This window comes from Dermochelys coriacea, chromosome 2 (genome assembly GCF_009764565.3).
Source record: "Dermochelys coriacea isolate rDerCor1 chromosome 2, rDerCor1.pri.v4, whole genome shotgun sequence".
Lineage (NCBI taxonomy): Eukaryota > Metazoa > Chordata > Testudines > Dermochelyidae > Dermochelys > Dermochelys coriacea.
The window spans coordinates 107,776,866-107,799,604 of NC_050069.1; the positions used below are offsets into that span (position 1 = coordinate 107,776,866).

Consider the following 22,739-nt stretch of genomic DNA (forward strand, 5'->3'; position numbering starts at 1 on the left):
GTTTACTTACATTGCACATTGAGCAGTCATTTATAGGAAAGTATTTTCACTATCTCCCTGTATAGTCAGTTAGTTCTTTTTCCCTGTTATTTGTTAGTCTTAATGTAACTGAGGGGCACCCACCTCTTATGAGGCCCCTTTCTGGTTGGATGTGTCTGCAGTCTTTAGACAGTCCTGGCCCATATCACCAGGGAGGCAATGGTTTCACCCTCTTGGTCTCTTCAGGCCCCAGCTCTCCAGCTGGGCCTCTTAACTGTTCCCCTTCTGGAGGTTTATTGCTGTCTGATTGTAGGCCACTTTCCCAGTGTCCTATGTGGGGGGGACCTGGGCCCACCCACTACTCCAGGTCCTGACCTGGGACCATAAGAATAGCAGCCACATGCTGCCATGTCCCTTTAATGAAACTACTTCAGTTCCCTGGACCACTTCCCTGCAGCCCCAGCCTTCACCAACGCGTCACCCTTTCCATAGGGCTGAAGTCTTGTATTCAGTTCCAGCAGCCTGCCAGAAGCTCCTTCTTGCTCCCCTGGTCACTGCCAGCAGTGAGCTGTCCATGGTGCTGCAGTTCCCGTTGGCCAGCCAGGAGCACCAGCTGAACCCCTCTGGCTCTAGCAAGGAACTGACTCTGGGCTGTACTGCAGCTTCTTTTATACTAGCCTGCAACCCTCTGATTGGCTAGGCCTTCACAGTCTCTCTAGGCCACTCAGAGGTCTTAGCTCTACAGCTCCTTTTTCTGGAGTGGGTGTGGCAGGACCCTGAGGGGTCTCTGAGCTTAGTCCACCCCATCACAGCAAAAGGGAGAGAGAAGCATTTTTTAAAATAAAAAAATTAAATTAAATACTGACTTGACCTATGCCGAGAGCTTATATTGTGTCCCTGAGGTGCACATATAGCTCTCAGTAACTTTGCACAAGAAAGAAGTTGCTGCAGTGCAAACATGGACTGTGCAAGCTTTCCCACACCATTTGCAAAGAAGCCTGTTTCTGACCTGCAATATCTTTATTATTCCAGTGCAGGGTCTCTTCTGAGCAAAGTTTGTGAATCTGGCTGAAATTAGGTGACTTGTTTGTGGTTTGTTAAGGTGGACAAATGGAAACTACGGTGAAACCATCATACTGATTCTCAGTTGCGATCCAAGTCAGAATGTAAAATTCTTCTTAAAGGGTAAAAGGCTTGTGCATTTACCCATTAGTGCACTTGTCTTAACATTCAACTCGCACACACAACACAATGGTGCAGTGCAGAGTAATGTGAGCTGAAATTATTGTTTTTCAAATTGGTTAAACATCTATTCGATGCCATATTTATATTGGGGCACTGCAAGGAACAAAGAAGAATGGCTCCCACATCTCAAGGGTGAGCTTTGCATTGCTGAATCAGAGAAAGTAATTTGAAATTTTCTCTGTAAATACATTTTCACTGTGATGTACGACTCCTGTTAATTACTGAAAGCATTGCATGCCTAATTCCCATTGTTCATCACTGAAAAGGTGCCTAAAGGTGCCCTTCTTAGGCTATGTACACACTACAGCTTAAGTCAGTATAACTTACTCACAGGTGTGAATAAGCCACCCCCCTGAGTAACATAAGTTATACCATCCTAAGCGCTGGTGTGGACAGTGCTATATCAGTAGTAGAGCTTCTCCTGCCGACTCAGCTACCAGCCGCTTGTGGGGGCTGGAGTAATTAAATTGATGAGAGAGCTCTCTCCTGTCAGCTTAGAGCATCTGCAGTAGCAGCACTACAGTGGTGTAGCTGCAAGCGTTGTAGTGTAGCCATAGCCAGTGTGTAGATGGCCCTTGGCCATGGAATATACTACTACTGGATATCGGGATGATTACAAGTTTCTCTACTCTTAATGCTGGTGCAAGTTACACCCCCTTTTAGCAGGGCTTTTCCCAGTAGTGGAGTAGCGTAACAGCCTTTGCAGACTGGACCCAGGTGAGTAGGAAGCTCAAAAAAAGGAGGAGCATTGGGTTCATTTTAGGGCATATTCTGGTGTGATGTAATACTTACTCCTGTATCTGGGGTGAAATCCTGACTTCATTGAAGTCAATGGCAAAACTCCCACTGACTTCAGTGGGGCCAGGATTTGACATCTAGTGCCTAGAAGCAAAGGTGCTGTGTGCATTAGAAATGAAGATAGGTGTAGAAACTGGTGAAGCAGCACTATTTCCTCACTGATATAATTATTCTTTACTTTCTGTTACAGGTTGAGAGGAAAGGCCTTTATTGATTCCTCTTGGAGTTTGTTTCATTTTCTTGTTATGTTAAAATGCCTATTCCCAGTAGTCAAGTCTCTGATATAAGCCTTAAGGTCAGTGTAGGACTGTAGGGTTCTCTGGAAAACGAGAATTCTGCTTTGCAAAAAACAAACAAGCAAAAAACACTAAAGGTTTTGGAATTTGGTTTCATTCTCTTGGTCTCTCTTTGGTTTTGACTGGAAATTCCATCCTGGACCCGAGAAACCTTCCAGACAAAAAGTTTTGGTTTCCCGACCAGCTCTAATAGGCTGTCCATATCTCAATTTGCATTTTACTTGCACTTTGAATTGTGTTTGTAATAGTCAGATTATCTAATGCAGGCATAGCTAGCTGTATAATTCTGTGTAATTAATGTATTTGAGTATAGGAGTCTAAAAATAAAATGAAACCAAATCATCTGTAAATGTTCACCCAGGGATACAAAGAGCAGCTACATGGCACCAGCTGTTTTTAATGCATTAACATTTCATTTCAGAAAATCTCCTTTCAAAGGGTTACTGCCAAGAACTTTCATCTCTAGATTTATTTATGTAAAATAGCTTTTTGATTAAACAAGTCCTGTTTTACTTTTTGCTAATACACCACTTCATTGTTATGAAATTAAAAATAAACCATACATTTTGGGAGGAGATAGGGGACCTAAAACCAATATGTTGTTTTTATTCCCCCTCTTTTCTATGCATTTTTATTCCTAGCACTATGTGGAAATTTTTGATGCTGTTCCACAAAGATGCTTTGGTATGATAAGGCATTCATTTAAATATAATTTCATAAATAAAACCTTCCTAGTTTGTTTCACTTAAAAAAATCAATATTTGCATAAGGGAAAGGGACAAAATTGGTAAGGAAAGATATTTATGGCTCATCTCCTGCAAATGCACTGATCAGAACCTACCTTTTCAGTTTTCTGAGAACTTAAGAAAAAAAGAGGAGGAAGCTGTTTTATATTGTGTTTAATTAATTAATTGTATTGCACTAGAGCACCCATCCAGATTAAGGCTTCCTAGTCCTAGATGTTGACCAAGGAGCTTACTGGTGGCTTCACAAACAGCTCCTGGCTATCATCAGGGTAAGGGAAGCTTTTTTTCTAAAGACAACGGACACTGCCTTGCCTCTTCTTGTTGTGCTGAGGAGGCTGAGAAACATCTGCCCTCCCAATCAGTTCCACCTCTTCCTAAGCCTTCTTAGAAAGAAGATGGAACTGGTCAGGGCACCCTCAACACAAAAGCAATGCAAGAGCAGCCATACTGGGTCTGACCAGTGCTCCATGTAGCCAGTATCCTGCCTGCTACAGTGGGCAGTACCAAAGCTTCAGGGCAAGTGTACAGAACAGGGCAGCTGGAGAGCTCCAATCCTGTCTTCTCTTCCTGGCTTCTGGCAATCAAGGGTTTAGGGTAGCCCCTGAGCATTGGGTTGCATCTCTGACCATCTTGGCTAATAGTCAAGGATGTATCCTCCATGGATTTATTTAATTCTTTTTTGAACCCAGTTTTACTTTTGGCCATCACAACATCCCATGGCAATAAGTCTCACAGGTTAATACACTTCCTCTTGTTTACTTTGTATTAAACCTGCTGCCTATTAATTTCATTGAGTGATCGTTGGTTTTAGTATTGTGGGAAATGAAAAATAACTCTTTTCTATTCATTTTTTCCACACCAGTCATGATTTTATAGACCTCTATGATATTCCCCCCCCCCCAAAGTTGTCTCTTTTCTAAACTGAACAGTCCTAATCTTTTTAGTCTCTCCTCATATGGAAGCTGATCTATATTTTGGATCATCTTTGTTGCCTTCCTCCTAACCTTTTCCAGTTCCACTATATCCTATTTGAAATGGGGCGACTAGAAGTGGACACAGTATTCAAAGTGTGGGTGCACCCTGGATTTATATAGTGGCATTATGATATTTTCTGTCTTATTTTCTATCCCTTTCCTAATAGTTCCTAACATTCTGTTAGCCTTTTTGATGTCTGCTGTGTATTGAGTGGAAGTTTTGAGAGAACTATCCAAGGTGACGCCAAGATCTCTTTCTTGAGTGGTCACAGCTAATTTAGAATACATCATTATATATGTGTAGGTGGGATTATTTTTTCTAATGTTCATTACTTTGTACCTATCAGTGTTGAATTTCATCTGCCATTTTGTTGCCCAGTCACCCACTTTTGTGAGACCACAGTGTAACTCTTCGCAGTCAGCCTTGAGCCATGTCTACACTACCACTTATGTCAGCAAAACTTGTCGCTTATGGGTGTGAAAAAACACTCTCCTGAGTGATGTAAATTACGCCATCATAAGTAGTAGTGTGCACAGCGCTATGTCAGCAGGAGCATGCTCATTGGGGGTGGCTGATGGGGCTTTCTCTTTAGAACTAAAGTCAGTTTTTTAAAATAGACCAGAAACATGACAGTATTTCCTGTTATATCCTTGCAGTGACAAGGGTACCTCTAGAACTGATCGAAATTTTTCAATTTTCCAATTGATGAACTTTGTTGATGAAAATTTGGTGAAAATGAAGGGGTAAAAAGTTTTTTATGTGGATCAGGATTCCTATTCATGCACCCTCCTTCTCCTTCCCCACCATTTTCTCATTTATCCTGATAGATAAATAACAAGACATCTGCCATATCCCAGCATTGTGGTAGCTCCTCTGTGCTTAAGGTTAAAGCTAGCTTCCTATCAAAAATCAAGTTTTCAAAATCCCTTAATTTCCGCAGCAACAAGGCAGACCCTCAGAATAGTCACATGGAGGTTTTCCTGGGAAGTTTGGGGGGGAAAGTATGAAGAACAATTTTATGGCATCAGATTCTCAACTATGCACAGTATTAGCTAGACTCAGTAGTGGAGGTGAAGGAGAATGCAAAGGAGCCAGGTGAGGCTCCCTCATCCTGGGGCAAATTGTATGCCAGCCTCAGGGCTGCTGTAAATTACAGTGGCAGGCCCCTTATGGGCTTTTATTCCAACACAGACAAAGTATACCTTCATTCCTGTTACTGCAGTACTGATGGGGAAAATACTGTAGTGTAAAAACATTTTACCCTGACTCAAGCTACAACCTTGATGCAACATATTTCCTACCTCTCTTTCTGTCCTCCAGTTCTTTTGGCAGAGAATTCATTTTGAAGGAATACGTTCCTTTTGTAGTTAAAATGATCTACAGTATAGGTGTATCTCAAATGAGGTGTTTAACTGTCTAATCTGGAGGGCAGGTGGGTCAACATAGTTACCATTTGATTATTATGAATAAAGCCTAATTGTTTGTAATGAACAAACAAGGCAATTGTCAAGTGATCCATTCCCATCCCTGTCATCCATCTTAGCTTCTGATAGAGGCTTAGGGACACCCAGAGCATGGGGTTACATCCCTAATCACCTTGGCTAATAGCCATTGATGGACCTAAACTCCATGAACATATCTAATTCTTTTTTTAACCCAGTTATACTTTTGGCCTTCATAACATCCTCAGGCAATTAATTCCACAGGTTGACTGTGTGTTATGCGAAGAAGTGCTTCCTTATGTTTGTTTTAAACCTGCTGCCTATTAATTTAATTGAGTGACCCCTGGTTCTTTTTTTTTTGTGAAGGGGTAAATAACACTTCCCTATTCACTTTCTTCACACCATTTATGCTTTTATAAATTTTTATCATATTCCCCCTTAGTCATCTCTTTTCTTAGCTAAACAGTCCCCATTGTTTTAATCTCTCCTCATATGGAAGCTGTTCCATACCCCTAATAATTTTTGTTGCCTTTCTCTGTACCTTTTTAAATTATGATATATCATTTTTGAGATGAGGTGACCAGAACTGCACGCAGTATTTGCAGCTCCTATATGTGACCGTTTCTTTTAAGCTTTTATTTGATTTTATTTTATTTTATTTATCTGAAAAATATACTCAATTGAAAAAGAAAAGATTTTTATGGAGGACAGAGATTTGAACATACTGAACTAAACCTCATGTTACTGTGAAAACAGAGAGTCACAAGCCCTTATTTGAATGAGAGTATGTACTATAATATTAAAGAACCAGTTTGCCGTTACTGAGAAGTGCAAATTAAGAAGATAAGTGTTTGTATGGAATGACATCTATTCTCCAGAGTTTCTAGGTGGTCCTGTATTAAGGCCATTGCTGATCATATTATTATATTTGTCCTTAAAAGCTAATAGATTTTTTTCTAAACAGCAACAACCTTCAATTGTCTTACCCACTGATCAGATTTTGACATGGATTTCATGGCAAGCTGTGAGATTGTTTATTATTATCATTATTTGTATTATAATATCTTTTTGTTGTGTGTATTTTAAAAAGGCATTTACAGGCACATAAGAAAATTGCATGTTATTATATACTGGTGCATAGAGAGAGAGAGATACCCAAACTCATAGTGTAGGGTTTGTGTATGGTGTAGGTAGATGTGTAGTAGGTTGGGGAAGAATCTTTCTGCCCAGGTATTATGATGTGGGTGGATGGATGGGCATGTCCTGTCTGGGTGAGGTAATGTGGTTTTAATTCTGGGCTAGTACCATTTGTCCTTGTCTCTTATATGTTATAAGTAGAGTACTGGCTATAGCTCAGTGATCTTCAAACAGTCGTGAGGACTTTCAGATTCCGTCTGGGATTTATTTTATCCTGTTAATTTCTTGTATTTCATAGACTCATAGATTTTAAGGCCAGAAAGGACCATCTAGTCTGACCTCCTGCATATCACAGACCATAGAACCTCACCCACTCACACCTGTGATAGGCCCATAACTTCTGGCTGAGTTACTCAAGTCCTCAGATCTTGATTTAAAGACTTCAAGTTACAGAGAATCCACCATTTACTCTAGTTCAAACCGGTAAGTGACCTGTGCCACATGCTGCACAGCTCAGTTGTAGGTTCTAGTTTTGTCCGCCATAGTGTAATGATGCATTCTCTTTCAGTAGCTGTTAATATTTTGAACAAGTATCACTCTTTGTCATTATGGATATTTGGAGGTGCGTCCATCAGGACATAATAGTTTGAGGTTTTGATTGAAATATATGTCAGAGGATTTCTGTGAGCTTTCATGTGTGTGACCAGAATGTGTGGGTCTGTGGGCAGGTACAGAAGATGTGTGGGTGGTGGCCAATTTGCCCACATCTTATCCAGCAGAGGTTAGTAATTGTATGTGTATAGGTATTTTGGAGGATGTCTGCCATTCTCTGTGGTATCCTGGAATCCTGGTTCCCATTTTTCATTTATATGTTGTAACTTAATTATTTCATAATCACTAAGGGCTACATAAAGTTTGACAATTAATTCTGTGGACCTACCTTCCTGAGCCTTTTCGGTGCCTCTTTCAGAGTAGACCGTCGTGATGTTACAATATGTCTTCCTGGTCTGCACTGGTCTATAAGTAGTGTTTGTAACTGGTTGAATTTGTAATAATTTGATTTTGGGAGCTGATATTGGGAGCTCAGTTTCTCATCTGATTAATTCCTTAATGCTGTGTAGACTTTTTATATGACATATTGTATAAATAGATATGAAAAATACTTGTCATAAATTCCAGTATTCATACTTCCTCTACTTATTGGAAGTTTTGTATTTAGGATTACCTGAGAAATAGTTCCTACATCTAACCTCTGAGAAAAAGTTGCTGTTATGTAGATACTGTGAGTGGGCTGTTGATTTGGTTCTTAGATTTTTAGCCATTGATCACTGAGAATTAATTCCCATTTCTTCAGTAGAGGAAAAATATTGATAAAGACTTCTGAAAACAGCTGAGAAATGGTTGAAATATCCCATTTTTCGGTGCTCTCAGAATGCAGCTGAAGATGGGATCGGCTTTGCCAGGCCAAACTAATCCTCATGGAAGCAACATTTTCCTGATTTTTAGAAATAAGCCATCATAGCTCCTGTTATAAAAATAGCATACACAAAATATTGCTGTATGCTTGGAAGCAATTTAATTGTATGCATGATGTTCATTCATACTGCCATACAAATATGCCAGATAAGACTCTTTAAGTGTTCCTTATTGCTTCACATCTTAAAAGCTTAATTTCTTTCACAGTTTGCTTCAGGGGCTGAGTATGGAATTCCTCATTTTCTGAAGCAGGATATAATTAACTATATTAAAATGTTGCTGCTGGTATAGCATTCAGTATGAAATTGTCAAAATATAGGGTACAGATGCCAAAGTTTTGATTTAGCTTTCTGTCCATGATTATGTAAAGCTTGCAAATGAAACATTTGATATGTTTGTTAAACCTCTGGAGCAACATCTTTATAGGTTAAATTTTGCATGTCATTGTTTGGTAGTTAGTATCCTGGTAACGTAATTAGCACAGCAAGACATACAAACATAGTTACTATTCTGAGTGTTCATAATCAAACTAATACCAGTAGGAATCAGTATGGAATTGATCAGATGGTATCTTTTGTTTTGTACATACTGCTAATTGGGATTATGTAGTTTGGAAAGCTAATCATTCTGCAGCCATGTGCATTAGCAGTGCATATGGAAGAGCTTATTTTCATTTTTATAATTCCATGTACCTTTGAAATGAACTTACTTATGGACTGGTCCAAAGCCCTCTGAAATCAACAGAAAGACTCCCACTGACTAAAATGGGCTTGGATCAAGCCCATGGAGATTTTAGATTTTGTATTGGGTTTAACATAAGGGTAGCTAATTAGTCTCTAGGTAAATTAATGTGGCTGACGTTTTTAAGGCAGAGAACTATACTTCCATTTTTTTGGGTCCAGTCCTGCAGTCTCTAATGAGGTACAACTCCAGTTGCTGCATGTACATATAAATACTGGCATTTTCTGTAAGCAGCATTGCCTTCCCCAAGTGTTCAAAAATCACAAACCAGGTCCACAAAAAAAAATGACATTGGATTAAAAATCAAGAGATATAAAATAATAATTTTTTTAAAAATTTGCTTCCTTGTTTTTGAACCTTTATGGTTCACATCTTCAAGCTTTTCTCTGCAGCCTTGGGTGACAAAGACCTTTCTTTTATCTTAAATGAAGCTCAAACCTGAGGGTGTCCGAGGTGAAAAGGGTGAGACAGCAAATACACTTTGCAGAAGGCACCCCCAGTCTGTCCATTCATTTTGAATGAGGAGAAAAATCTGAGAGAAATTGCTGAGCCCCTCCTGCCCCTTTGTCATAACAGACCCTCCCCATGTAATAGTTTCTGATGGATTTTCTCCAGGTGATTATCTAGATTATTATTTAAGCACCCACAGTGAACTTGATGGTGGACAAGACAGAGACATGAAATCAGATCCTCAGCTGATGTAAATCAGTATAGCTATATTTAAGCCAAAGAAGCTACCCTGATTTATGCCAATTGAAGATCTGGCCCATAATCTCTGCCTTGAGGAGTTTACAATGATGCATGTTGAATATAATAGAATTTTTCCTCCAGAACTTGCATACATGGGGCCAGATACGCCCACATAGGCACAGGGGGTACAAATGACAATGTCCTTCTGTTGACATAGGCAGCTGCTCTGGAGTAAGATTTACTCTGGAGGTGAGCAGGAGACAGAGGAGCCTTCTTTATGGTTTTCAGTGGAAGAGGGCAGCTTTAAATGCTTTTGGGGGCTCTCTAGGAGCCTTGCTGTCAGAGGCTGCCTGGAAGATTTGCTGAATCAGCAAATACATATTGGCCTGGCACTGCCTCTTTCCTGCTCAGCTCTGCTCAATATGGATTGTGCTGGTTGACAGGAGAGAAGATTGTGTGTAAGCTGCCAAATGCCAGACCATCCGTGGAAGATGAGAGAACCCAGTGAGTTAATATGGTCCATGGATGTTATGAGTATCTTTGTAGAGCTAAAACAACGAGGAGTCCTAATGAGTCCTAGAGACTAACAAATTTATTTGGGCATAAGCTTTCGTGGGCTAGAACCCCTGTGGCCCACGAAAGCTTATGCCCAAATAAATTTGTTAGTCTCTAAGTTGCCACAAGGACTCCTCGTTGTTTTTGCTGATACAGACTAACATGGCTACCACTCAGAAATTTGTAGCGCTAGGTTTCAGAGTGGTAGCCGTGTTAGTCTGTATCAGCAAAAACAATGAGGAGTCCTTGTGGCACCTTAGAGACTAACAAATTTATTAGAGCATATTATCGTTGTTTTTGTACAGCTAGCAGCTCTAGACATCTCTAGGAGTACTTTATTTCCATGCCAATAGAGGTGGGCCTCTAGCTAAAGATAAAGAAATTGTGGCCAGGTCCACTGGTACATTGTGGTTGCTTTGCATCATCCAGTGATGTAATACAACCATAAACCCAGTTTAATTGGTCGGTCACTGCTTTGGATCAGTAGAATGGTACAAAACGTTTAGAACATGCTGGTGAATCTGGTCCTATATCTTTAAGAAACATACATAAAGAACACCGATCCGATGAAGTGAGCTGTAGCTCACGAAAGCTTATGCTCTAATAAATTTGTTAGTCTCTAAGGTGCCACAAGTACTCCTTTTCTTTTTATAAAGAACACCGGTAATAAAAATCTTATATTTATGTGGTGGATAAAATGGTTTCATGTGCTGTGATAGCTTTTAAAATAAAATAAAATAAAGGAGATATTTATCTTTTCTTTCTTTGCTTTTGATCATTGAACTGTGAATTTACTTTCATTTGCATCACAAGCTTTGAACATCTAGGATGATGTATGTTAATGGGGTTTCGGTTCTTTTGACCCCAGCTCTGCCCTTAGGGAATGCAAACATTTATTCTCAATTTTCCTGGGGTTAACAAACTGGCCATTGTAACAAACTGGCCAAGCCATGGCTCATTATATGAGCTGATAAGTTTGGTATGCAACACTGTGTTGAAATCTTTCAAATTTCAAAAGGTTTAGCTATATAGTAACATGAGTAATGTAACAGACACTAGTTTTGCCATAGACATATAGTAATACTTACTGCAGTAGCAGTGGGCCAGATCCTTTGCTCCTCTAAATTGGAATAGCTCTATCAACTTTAATGAAGCTACACTGATTTACACCAGCTGAGAATCTGGACAAAAGAATGGCTTTTTGCTGCCAGCCAGAATGGCTTTATACATATATGCGTATATGTGAGGGAAGTCTTGAAGCTGTTCAGGTGAACTCCTTTGTGAAGTGAGCTGTAGCTCACGAAAGCTTATGCTCTAATAAATTTGTTAGTCTCTAAGGTGCCACAAGTACTCCTTTTCTTTTTGCGAATACAGACTAACACGGCTGCTACTCTGAATCCTTTGCTAGGCTGTTGGTTTTGAATAGGACAAGGCAGCAGGCCAGTTTAGTCATGTCATATTTTAGCTAGAGATTAAATGAATTCCATCTGCTTAGCAATCAGTTGAGGTGCTGCCAGACTTTCATCCTTTGGCATGGATTTCAGATCGCAGATGTGCGGTCATGTTTGGTGCGTGCTGGAAGGAGAAGACAAGCTAAGAAGAGTGCTTTCATTCTATTTTTAACTTTCCTCAAGACGACAAAAGTCGCCTCGATTTTAGTCTCAATCAATCTTTCTAATGTACCAGACGTAGTTCTTCCCGCCCCGCAATCCACTGCTTCTCATGTCTGATTAAATATTGACGTGTGCCACCACAGAATACAATGATAACAGTATGTAATCAACTACGTAATTTCCAAGCATTAAGAGCTTAATTCTGCAAAGTGTTTAGCATCTTCTGCAAAGTCCTGTATACGCTCCTCCCAGTAGAAGTTTAACTACTTTGCTAGACTGTGGCATAAGTTTCTTATTTGTAACTAGACTGTCCTCTCTTTGTGTGGGAAAGGGGAGAGGAGAAGGAGGAAAGTGAAGTCATACAATGTACCATTCATAGATTCTAAAACTATAAATATGGTAATCAACAAATAATCTTACATGTTAATTAGGATAAACTAGGAAAGAGAAATATGCGATTTGCTACATCTTTGGTTTTATGGCTCTGGTTGTGAGAAACGTGGATGTAGCAAGCATAGTTCTGATCCCAGTGTAGACAGAGTATTCTGTTTATTCAAATGTCACTCTTAGGTACTTCTTTCTTTACACTTTAATGGTTAATACACTCATTAAAGTCTTTGAATGTGTCTGTGAGTCCCAAGCCAATATAGGCTGTGCTCCTGTAGTGTTGCTGAAAATCATCATACCAGTAACTGTACTCAATTGTGATTTCAGCTTGAGGCATTGAATTGCATACTGCTTGAGTTGCCTGAATGATGTGGTGCTACTGCAGGCTTCACTTTCACAAGTGGTGCTCAACCCAGTGTTGTCAATTTTCATTTTCATGAGCACTAAATTCATCATTAACATAGTTCTAACGCTAGCGTTAAACAAATGCTTCAATCCTTCACCTTCAAGAACACAAGATCACTCTCTATTAAAACTTAAAAACCAAAATAGACTTAGAAAGTGTTTTTATGCTGAATTTTTGCCTGATAGATAGAAACTTGTTTATGTTTATTATAGATCATTTGATTGTATATATGAGTTAATTATTTATTTGCTAAACATATATATATTTTTTTTTGCCAACAGTTAACAGTGGAAGATGTAAGTACAAGTATTAGCTAGCAGTATGTGAATGTGTATATTGTTGTCAGATTTTGTGAATATTTAACAAATACCTGTAAGAACTATAGTATAAGGATAAATGATATATAGAATGTTTGTTATAGAATGACAATAATTTTTACTTATCGTGTTTTTATTAGAAGTTTAATGCACATGCTGGTTGGGATTTTCAAAGAGGCTTAAGGGAATTAGGCACCCTTCTCCCCTGAAATTAATGGGATTTAGGTACTTACTTGTATAGAAATCCCAGCCTTAGTACCCTAGGTTTTGCTATGAGCCTCAGTCATGCTGCAAAAAGTAAGGATGAAAGTTTGGCTCAAAGATACACAGTTTAGAGGCCTCAGAATCAGTGTTCTGTGAATGCTTGAATTTCAGAAGCCATGACCACCTGGGGCTATGATCTTATCAGATTTCAGAACCTAAGCTGAGTTGGGTTTAGTTCAGAGGTGGGCAAACTACAGCCCGCGGGCCACATCTGGCCTGCGGGACTGTTCTGCCCGGCCCCTGAGTTGCTGGCCTGTGAGTCGAGTCCCCGGCCCCTCCCCTGCTGTTCCCCCTCCCCCGCAGCCTCACCTCACCGCACTGCTGGCGCAATGCTCTGGGCGGTGGGCTGCAAGCTCCTGGGACAGCACAGCTGCAGAGCCCGGCTTGACCCAGTGCTCTGTGCTGTGAGGTGCGTGGCTGGCTCCAGCCAGGCGGTGCGGCTGCGTGTCCTGGTGCAGCTGCGCCGCCAGCCACCGGTGCTCCAGGCAGCGTGGTAAGGGGGCAGGGAGCTCGGGGGGGGGTTGGATAGAGGGCAGGGGAGTTCGGGGGGTGGGCAGGGGCCGGGGGTGTGGATAGGGGTCAGGGCAGTCAGAGGATAGGGAACAAGGGGGTTGAATGGGGGCAGAGGGTTCGGGGGCGGTCAGGAAGGAGAGGGGGTTGAATGTGGCAGTGGGGGACAGTTAAGGGTGGTCAGGGGACAGAGAGCAGGGGTGGTGGATGGGGCAGGGGTTCTGGGGGGGCCATCAGGGGGCGAGAAGCAATTTTCACCAGGTGGTAGGTGGAAACTGCCTTGAAATGGCCCATTTGAAACAAATTGAGGGAGCTTGGATATGAAAGTATAAGAAGGCTAGATTCTCATGGAAGTCAATAAAACTATGCCAATTAAAGTGAGATTAAAGTACCTTAGAGGATTTGGGTTCTAGTGGTGCTGGCTTCTTAACATAAGTGCAAATATTTATCCAAGACTTCACTTGGGTTAATATGTAACTTTGTTGCCCCAGAGGGGTCAGACTATTCCAGACACTGTGCCATTGTGGTCTCTCTACAAAGGAAGTATGAGCACATCAATGTATGCCTTAAAATTTCTCAGTCATACACTGAGCCAGACAAACAAACACTGAGCCAGATATTCAGCTGGTGTAAATTGGCATAGCTCCATTGACTTCAATGGAACTGCATTGTTTTACACCAGCTGAGCACCCAGCTTCTTATTTATGTGTTTTGTGTATTTAAAATGTATTGCTCTCTCAGAAAATACAGCTCTTTTCATACCTAGAGATGGCTTAGCAATGGCTAGGCATAAGTCAGTGTAAGGTGTGAACTGGTAACTGTTAAGACTGTGCTGTTGGGGAAATGTGAAACAGAAAAGCAAAGTAAATGAGAGAAATGTGGTTATGAGGCTTTAAGGGTCTGTAGTGCTATATACATTGTGCTTTGTTTAAAATGGTAGCACTGTAGTGAGTATGCTTGGGTGACTACATACTTACTGACTTGAAAACTTATGGTGTACAAAATTCAGGTGCAGAAATCCATAGTATTTCAGCTAGCATTTCTTTTTGTGGTTTATTCTTTTCTCCTATCTTTCTCCTGTACCTATTCCACATATACAGGACCAGATTGTGCTTGATCTTTGGGCATGTGCACTGTGTGTGGAGGTGGGTGCAAAAAGTCTTTCCTGCCTTTTGCCACTTGAACCAGGGTAAGGCATAATTGTAGTGGTGACCTTGAAGGGGTAGCCACCCCAAAGAAGGTAGGGGAAGACCTGCCCCTTCCACACCTGCCAACGTAGCATAACTGTCCACATAAGGGTGAGAGAGAATCCTAGGAGCAATGCAGCAGGTCTTTTCCCATTGTACAGTGGGGAATGCCAAAGGGACTCCCTATAGAGCAGTGATTCCCAAACTTGGTTCGTGGCTTGTTCAGGCTAAGCCCCTGGCGGGCCGAGAGACGCTTTGTTTACTTGGAGTGTCAGCAGGAACGGCCACTTGCAGCTCCCAGTGGCCGTGGTTCGCTGTTCCCGGCCAATGGGAGCTGCGGGAAGAGGTGCGATCCATGCCACCACTTCCCGCAGCTCCCATTGGCCGGGAATTGCGAACCACGGCCACTGGGAGCTGTGAGTAGCAGGGCTTTGGAGCGGAGCCCGGAGCTGGAGCGCAGAGCAGCTCCGGAGCAGTGGAGCTGCAGGTTTTTGTCTGGAGCTGGAGCAGACCCGGAGCAGAGCTCCAAAGTCATGGTGAGCAGCCGTACCTGTGGACACTTAGGTAAACAAAGTGTCTTGCGGCCTGCCAGGGGCTTACCCTGAACAAGCCGCGAACCAAGTTTCGGAACCACTGCTATAGAGCAATGCAGTTCTGCTCTGCCCCTGAAAAGGTCCAGTGCTTGTTAGACACAATCTGGGCCACTGTGTGCAGTATTTCGATCACTAAAGCTTCTACTCTGTGTACTATGGCAAATATTTATATGCAGTTAGAGTGGGTTAATATTGCTCTGGGAACCTTAACATTTTCTACTTTCTGATTTTTGTGTGTGGACTTAAACTGGCAACCTTTAATGTTGTGCTAATGTAGCTTTTTTGCCTTTAATATAAGGCACATTTGGTTTTAACAAACATGCAGAACGGTGTAGGTTTTATTTTGATCTTACTTGTGCCATGTTTGGAGTAAAAAGAAAAAATATAATAGCTCTGCCCAAACTGTTCCCATCTTGCATTCCCTAATGATTTGCTCATTTAAAAATGGGGCTATCTTGTTTTCTAGATAGACCAGAGAGGGCTGCGGAGAATATAAATGGCTCTTTGTTTAGAGAGTAACCCAAAAGACAAACATGCAGGCTGAAGCCATAGTGTCTATTATTGGCAGAAATACAAACCTTTCAATAATAAATGAGCCCTTAGCAGCTGTCACACTGCATCTGTCCTCAGGATCCAAGTGCAACAACATAGTGGCCTACTGAGGAACTTGGCTAGAAATTAATGGTTTCATCAGCTTGCAGAAACAACTATAGTAATTAATTGGACACACTAGGGAATAACCTAAATGGCTTGTTCTTTGTGATTAGAGAGCACTTCTTTAACTAGCTCTCCAATGAAGTGTGGGTCACTGAAATCTGGGTGCAACAGAGTACTGTATATTGAAGAATGTGGTTTTGGTAGATTATTTAATGTTTGCAGTATATATATGATGTTAATGGGCCCAATCATATAGTTCTTGCCTGCAGAAACTTTCGTTAACGTAGATGGGAAGCTGTGAGTGCCTGTCAGATGCATGAGTCAGCCCTGAAAATGTTGAACAGCCTTTAGAAAAGGTGTGTAGGTGTTACATGATGGGAAGGGTTTGTTGTGATGAGGGAAAACAAGCTGATGGAAGAAGATATACCCAGTTTTTTGTTTCTTAAAATCTAAATAATAAATATATGTTCTTAAATAGTTTCAGCTTTTTTAGCAAGTGAATAGGTTACACCTGTGCTTAGCTTGCATCTCATCATAAGTAGTATTAACTGTTAAAAGCATTCACCAATAAGTTTTTGAAGCTTTTAAGGTTAAATCTTTAGACTTGATTCATGGAATGTTAGCCACTCAGCTCTTATTAATGGTCAAGGAATTGTGCTACTAAAGCCTTGAATGTACAGTTCGGACTGTAACCTTGGGAAATGTTTTCAAAGTTGGCTTACAAAATTGCACCTGCAAAATGATTGTGCATGCACACAGTTCTCATTTATGTTCAGAAGTAGGGTAAACGTGTAATTAACCCATTGTTAGAAAGTCAAAAGCCTCATAGATGCAATGCCTAGGGCCTTTGAAAAAATGACCTCTAATGTCCATTGAAAGGAATCAGTCTATAAAGATTTTTTTTTTAAATATACTCACTTCCGAAAGCTTAAGTACTTTCTGTGCTGTTTTTTGTACCTTTGTAGTTTTGAACTTCTAGCTGAAGGTCAAATGGGATCACTGGATTAATTTCATTAAAAAGAAAGAATAAACTTAAATATGCATCCATGTTTTGGGATGTAAAGGCAGTGGATAGCCAATACTAAAAGTGAATGATTTAATAATATAAGGCCAGAGGACTACACATAGGAGAGTCTGTTCATGCTGATGTGCCTAGGGGAGGTATCCACTATGAATTATGTGGATAGAGCACTGGACTGGCACTCAGGAGACTTAGATTCTGTTCCTGGCTCTGCCAGAGATGTGCTTGAGGGTGTTGGGCAAATCATTTCACCTATCTGTGCCTCAGTTTCTCCATCTGTAAAATGGGGATAATGATACAGCCTCCTTTATAAAGTGCTTTCAGGAATATTGATGAGAAGCCCTATATAAAAGTATTATTATTATTATTTTATTATGTCTGAAAAGTGGTTGCCTCTCCATCTGCTTCTTCTGGTGCTTTTGAAGATTCTTGAAATGCATTTCTTGCCGGTCTTGTGTTCAGTGGGGGAAATCTGTTCTAAATCTAAAAGGAAACATAACAAGTAGGGTGTTGAAGGGCTACATTACTGAGGAAGAAGGAGGGAAATCCTACAAAAAAGCCCCTATTTTCTCTCCTCCCCAGCACCCAGGGATGTTGCTGGTTAGGATAGTTAGTAGTGACCTAAGGATCAGGTTTGGAGAATCTGGAACCGGAAAAGGATCAGATCAGTCTTTTAGATAGACAAGTACTTTTAAGTACTGAAGCCAGTCTGCTTTATGCTGCAGATTGGACTGACAGCCCCAGCATTGGTTGGGAGGGGAATATGCACTACATCCATTGTTCTTTGAACACAGCCCAAGATCTGGGTCTAAATATTCAGACTAGTGACTACTAAAGTATGATTATTGTCATCTAGCCCTCAGCAGCATGCTTTTCAAAATGTTTCCTTGCTTCTTGGCTTTGAAGCTCTTTGCTACACTGGTTAGACTGGCAAATGATCCTTTGACACTGACAGCAGCTACTGGAACGTTTCAAAATATTCCCAGCTGGGCTTCCTTTTGCAATCTGGAGGCATGGCAGATTTCCCTCCCCTGCCAAAAGCCTTGTATGGTAAAAGACTGATATAGTAACACTGTAAAAAATGAGCCTTAACATGTTTTTCTGTAAAACTGATACCAAAAATTACCAGGATCCTTCACAATTTGGCAGCCTCTACAAAATCTCTGTGGTCCAACTATGCTAATTACAAACGATGTCACAACAAGTTATCATTGTCTCTCCCTGCCCAGGCTAGTAATGTAGAATATTCTGAGTGCCAGGATTTCCCAAAGTCCCAGTGTCTAATTCAAAGCCCACTGAAGTTCATGGGAAGGCTTCTTCTAGGGTTGCTACCTCTAAGGTACAAAAACCCAGGTCATCTGGGAGCATCCTGAGCCCATAAAACCGGACAGCTGGCAGTGTACCCTGAACACGGTTACAGATTTCCCAGGACAGCTATCTCAAAAAAGGGACAGTCCTGGGAAAACCGGGACATGTGGCAACCCTTGCTCTCACTGACTTCAGTGGGATTTAAATCAGACATTCAGGCACACATTGATTTACAGACAGATAGTACAGGCAAACAAAACAAAACTCCAAAGAGATATCCTCGACCACCTCAGTAAATGGCTTTAGTGAAGGGGAGATCCACAGGAATTCACCTCCCACCTCCTTTCACAGGCACCTCTGGAGTCTAGGGCTGCACTAACCTTCTCAGCCATTCGATCTGTCCCCCTGTTGAAGGTGTAGCCAAAAGCTTCCTGCACACTGGGGCTCAGCTAGCCTCCACGGATTGCAGGTACCCTGTGCCAAAGGAATGCAGGCCCATCTCATGGACTCCCAAAATCCTGCCAGATCTCTGTACTGGGCCTGCTTTGCTTGAGTGGGCAGGGAGTATGTTTGATACTGAAAATGCACAGTTACTAGTGAGTTTAGTACTCTCTACTGTGAACCACTTCAATTGGCCTGCTCAGAGTAGTAAGCGCTAGTTTCAGTAGTGTTGGCAGGATCTGTCCCTGGGCCTTGACCAATAGTCATTTGACAGTCCCCAGCTACATCATCTTTTTAATTCGGTTCCATTAATAGTATTACATAAAATAGATTGTAGGCTGAACAGGACCTGTCATGAATCTACTGTGCTTAATATTTGCATGGCTATTTAATGTATAGCATTTTAGTATAGTCTATTATATGGTATTAAACTTTTTTTTACCATGTAAGTGACTACAATAGGTGGCTGTAGATTCTAATTTTTAAAGTCTCATCTCTCTCTTTTAAATTAATTTAATTTTTAAAATTGCTTTCATTTTGTAAAACCTATTTTTATCCCCCCTGCTTTTGGTGCTCAGTTACTGCAATGCCAGCTCTAAGGCCATTTTTAATGTACGTATTTGTCTTTTATATTATAGCTCACTTGAAATGTTACCAATGGTAAATTTTGCCACTCTTCTTTTATGGTAGTTGCTGTGTAAACCATGGGAGTTTCTTTAGGAGGTTGCCACATGCCCCCACCAACTAAATTCTTTGACATGCATCACTGCTAAAGGGGGAAAAATCCTCATATTGGAAAAAAAGATAGAAGATTGGAATCTAGAAAGACATCATAAATAGGTTTTACGCAAAAATATATTCAATGACTGTAAATAAATTTGGAACTTTAGGCACGACAACAAAATAATACTTTTTAAGAACACCACAGTGAAAAGGAAAAACTAAAATGTTCAACCCTTACTTATGCTTTGTTAAGGGCAGGCATTCCTGCCCACATTCCATTCTTCTGCTGTGTACAGATAAGTCATTTCATGCACATCTGAAGTGTGGGGGGAATGCTATTCTAAATGGGCAGCATTTTGCAGTCTGTTAAATTCTACCTCAGCCTCTCCCATTCTCCCATGCCAAAATAGCATCAATTACTGCAGACAGTTTGAGGTCATTTACACTGCTTACTCCTCCAGGGTGTGGACATGCCCCTCTAGGGCAGTGGTTCTCAAACTTTTTTGATTGGGCCCCCCTTCTTTGTGTCTGTAATCATTTACACATCCGCCCCCCACGCCCACCCCAGTATACATACCACCACTTTTCACAGCAGCCTTAGCGTCCCATTGAATCCTTATTTCTGTGCTGCTGCCACCTCGGGGCTGACAGCTGGAGCCCCACTACCTCCCAATGAGGAATTGGGGAGGAGGGGGGAGGCAAGAGAGCTCAGGTGGCAGAGCTCTGGCTGTCCCCTTTATCCCTGTCTCTCAGGTGTGCACAGCCCGTCTGCATGAGCCCCAGATACCTGGGGCTGACAGCCAGAGCTCATAACAACAACAACAATAAATAAAGCACACAGCTCGTGCCTCCCTTGGGAGGCCTGCCCCATAGTTTGAAAACCATTTCTGAGGCAGCAGTGGTGGTGATGAGCAGTCAGTGTTAAATGGGCTGAAGGGGACAGGACAATTATGGAGAGTGGTCATTACACAGAATACCCCATCTGTGGTGTATCCCAAGAGTTCTGCAGGTTTGGGAAATGGAATCTTTGAGCCCTCAGACCCCTGCTATGGCAAGGCAAATCCTCTCCCCTCCCTCTACCCATCCCCAGTGCAAAAAATCAAAGGGTTACACATGCTTAGAATCTCTCAAGAAATGACCCTTGGTGACTAACATCCCGAGTCTCCATCCTTTCATAGCAAAACATGCAATTCTAAGCAATGGGCTACCTGAAAATGTGCAGAGATTGAGTGACAGTTCTGAACTGGTTGATTAAACATAGAGCCAAGAATTTCTGAGTTCTAATCCAAGCTCTACCATTGACTAATTTGGCTGACAAATGTATCCGTATAAATATAACAGACAAATATACAATGTCAATGAAGTACATATTATATGGTTTAAAAACTGGCTAACTGATAGATCTCAAAAAGTGATTGCAAATGGGGAATCATCATCCATAGGGGGTGCTTCTCGTAAAGTTCCTTCCTTACTCGAATAGCCTGATGCTATTCAAAATCTTTATCAATAATCTGGAGGAAAATATAAAATCATTGCTGGTAAAGTTTGCAGATGATACAATAATTGGTGCAGCGGTAATGATATGGCCAAGTCAATTCTACAGAATTATCTGGGTTGCTTGGTAAAGTGGGCTTACTTGAACAATTTGTGTTTTAATACAGCCAAATGCAAGGTCATACATTTGTGAACAAAGGGTGTATATATAGGATGATGGGACTGTATTTTGGAAAGTAGTGACTCTGAAAGCAATTTGCAGATCAGAATCAATAATTATCTGCCATAAACTCTGTTGTGATAATTGGGCCTACAAATTTATCTTAATCATGAGCGCAACTGTAAAAGCTGTGAGATAGTTTATAAGTGTCAAAATAACCTACAACAACAAATTTTGATGTGGAAAAGGTGCAAAGGCGAGGCAGACTGAATTAGCCTAAACCAAAAGGCCTACTGTTATAACTAATGGTCTTTGTTAAGATTATGTCTGGAAAAGAAGAAAAGTGTGGAACCAGAAATCAATCAACCAAAATTGGTGTGTCAGAAATTAGGCCTAATTGGTGGACAAAATAATGAGGGGATGGGACTTTCCTCAAAAAGAGAGTTTGGGGGGAAAATATGGATGGATGAGTGGAGGTGAAGCAGAGGGCCTACCATGACGCTGACTGACTAAGAGACGAGAGAAGGAAAAGAATGAGTTTCACCATCATGACTACCACTTCCACTTTCTCCTGGGACCCTGTACCTTCTTTGTCCAAATCCTGAGAGATGTTCTGACCAGAGTAGGCCAGAGAGAGGTACCAGATGGCATTGCCACCTCCACCAGCTCCAACTAAATCCCAAACACAACCTGGGATGTGAGATTTTGTCACCTCCCTTCTCCCCCATCTCATGTGTTCTTTTCATTCCCTGCCTTATTTCTTCTCTTTTACTATCTCTCTCCTTTTGCCTTCTGTCTAAGAAGTCTGGCTTAGCCAGCCAAGATGGCGTATTTCACAACTTGCTTTAAGCCTGCTAATAGAAAGAGGCAGCTAAAAGCAATGCTGTAAATGGCCTGATGCTGGTACAATTTGCCAGGTCTCAGAAGTGGCTGATAAGACCATGCACCATGCCAGGGTTTCTCCAGCAGTGAGATTGCAAGTGAGAGTCAACATCAAAGACAGAAGCTGGATTTTTTATCTTTGCTTTTCTTTTCTCTACCCTTTTGCATGTGTCTTGTTTTGCCTTTTAGGAAATGGGATCGGACTTTAACAACAGCTCCAGCCCATTTCAACTAACGGCTTCTCTTCTCCCCAAAAGGACAGTTATTACCAACTTTAATATTATCTGATAGACTGTCAAACAAGGTTTCCCTCCCGCCCCCTTCTAAAGGCTCTCTACAGTTAAAGTGATAGGGAATGATGGATGCTTAAACGAAAACCTTACTTAACATTTCAAATGCTATAACTGTTTTTCCTTCTTTTTAGTATTTTTAATAAAGGGTTACAAGATTTTTAATGGCATGTTTGCCATGGTACAAAAGCAGACTGAAGTCTCTGTGTACCAAACCTTGTTTAAAACTGTTTAGTGTTGGACAGTTACAGGATCATGTTAAAACCTTTGACTTGGGCCCATTTATTCACCCTGAATGAATTCAACAGTGTGATGTGGTGATTAAGACAGCAAATGTGATCTTTGGATGTCTAAGGGGAATATCGAGTAGAAGCAGGGAGATGTATAATGTATACTGTCTTAATGA

The 22,739-nt window shown here is 41.1% G+C and overlaps 1 protein-coding gene across 3 annotated transcripts in view; it reads left to right on the forward strand.

Annotated features, from left to right (window-relative positions):
* DCDC2 (doublecortin domain containing 2) overlaps window positions 1-22,739 on the forward strand; it is a 140,897-nt gene that overhangs the window by 10,418 nt on the left and 107,740 nt on the right. The window contains exon 3 of one of the 3 annotated variants that reach the window (XM_038391289.2): window positions 12,768-12,782. The exons of the other annotated variants lie outside the window; for them this stretch is intronic. Within the exon in view, the coding sequence (XP_038247217.2) occupies window positions 12,768-12,782 (15 nt within the window). The remainder of the gene's footprint in view (window positions 1-12,767; window positions 12,783-22,739) is intronic. 3 annotated transcript variants of the gene reach the window in all.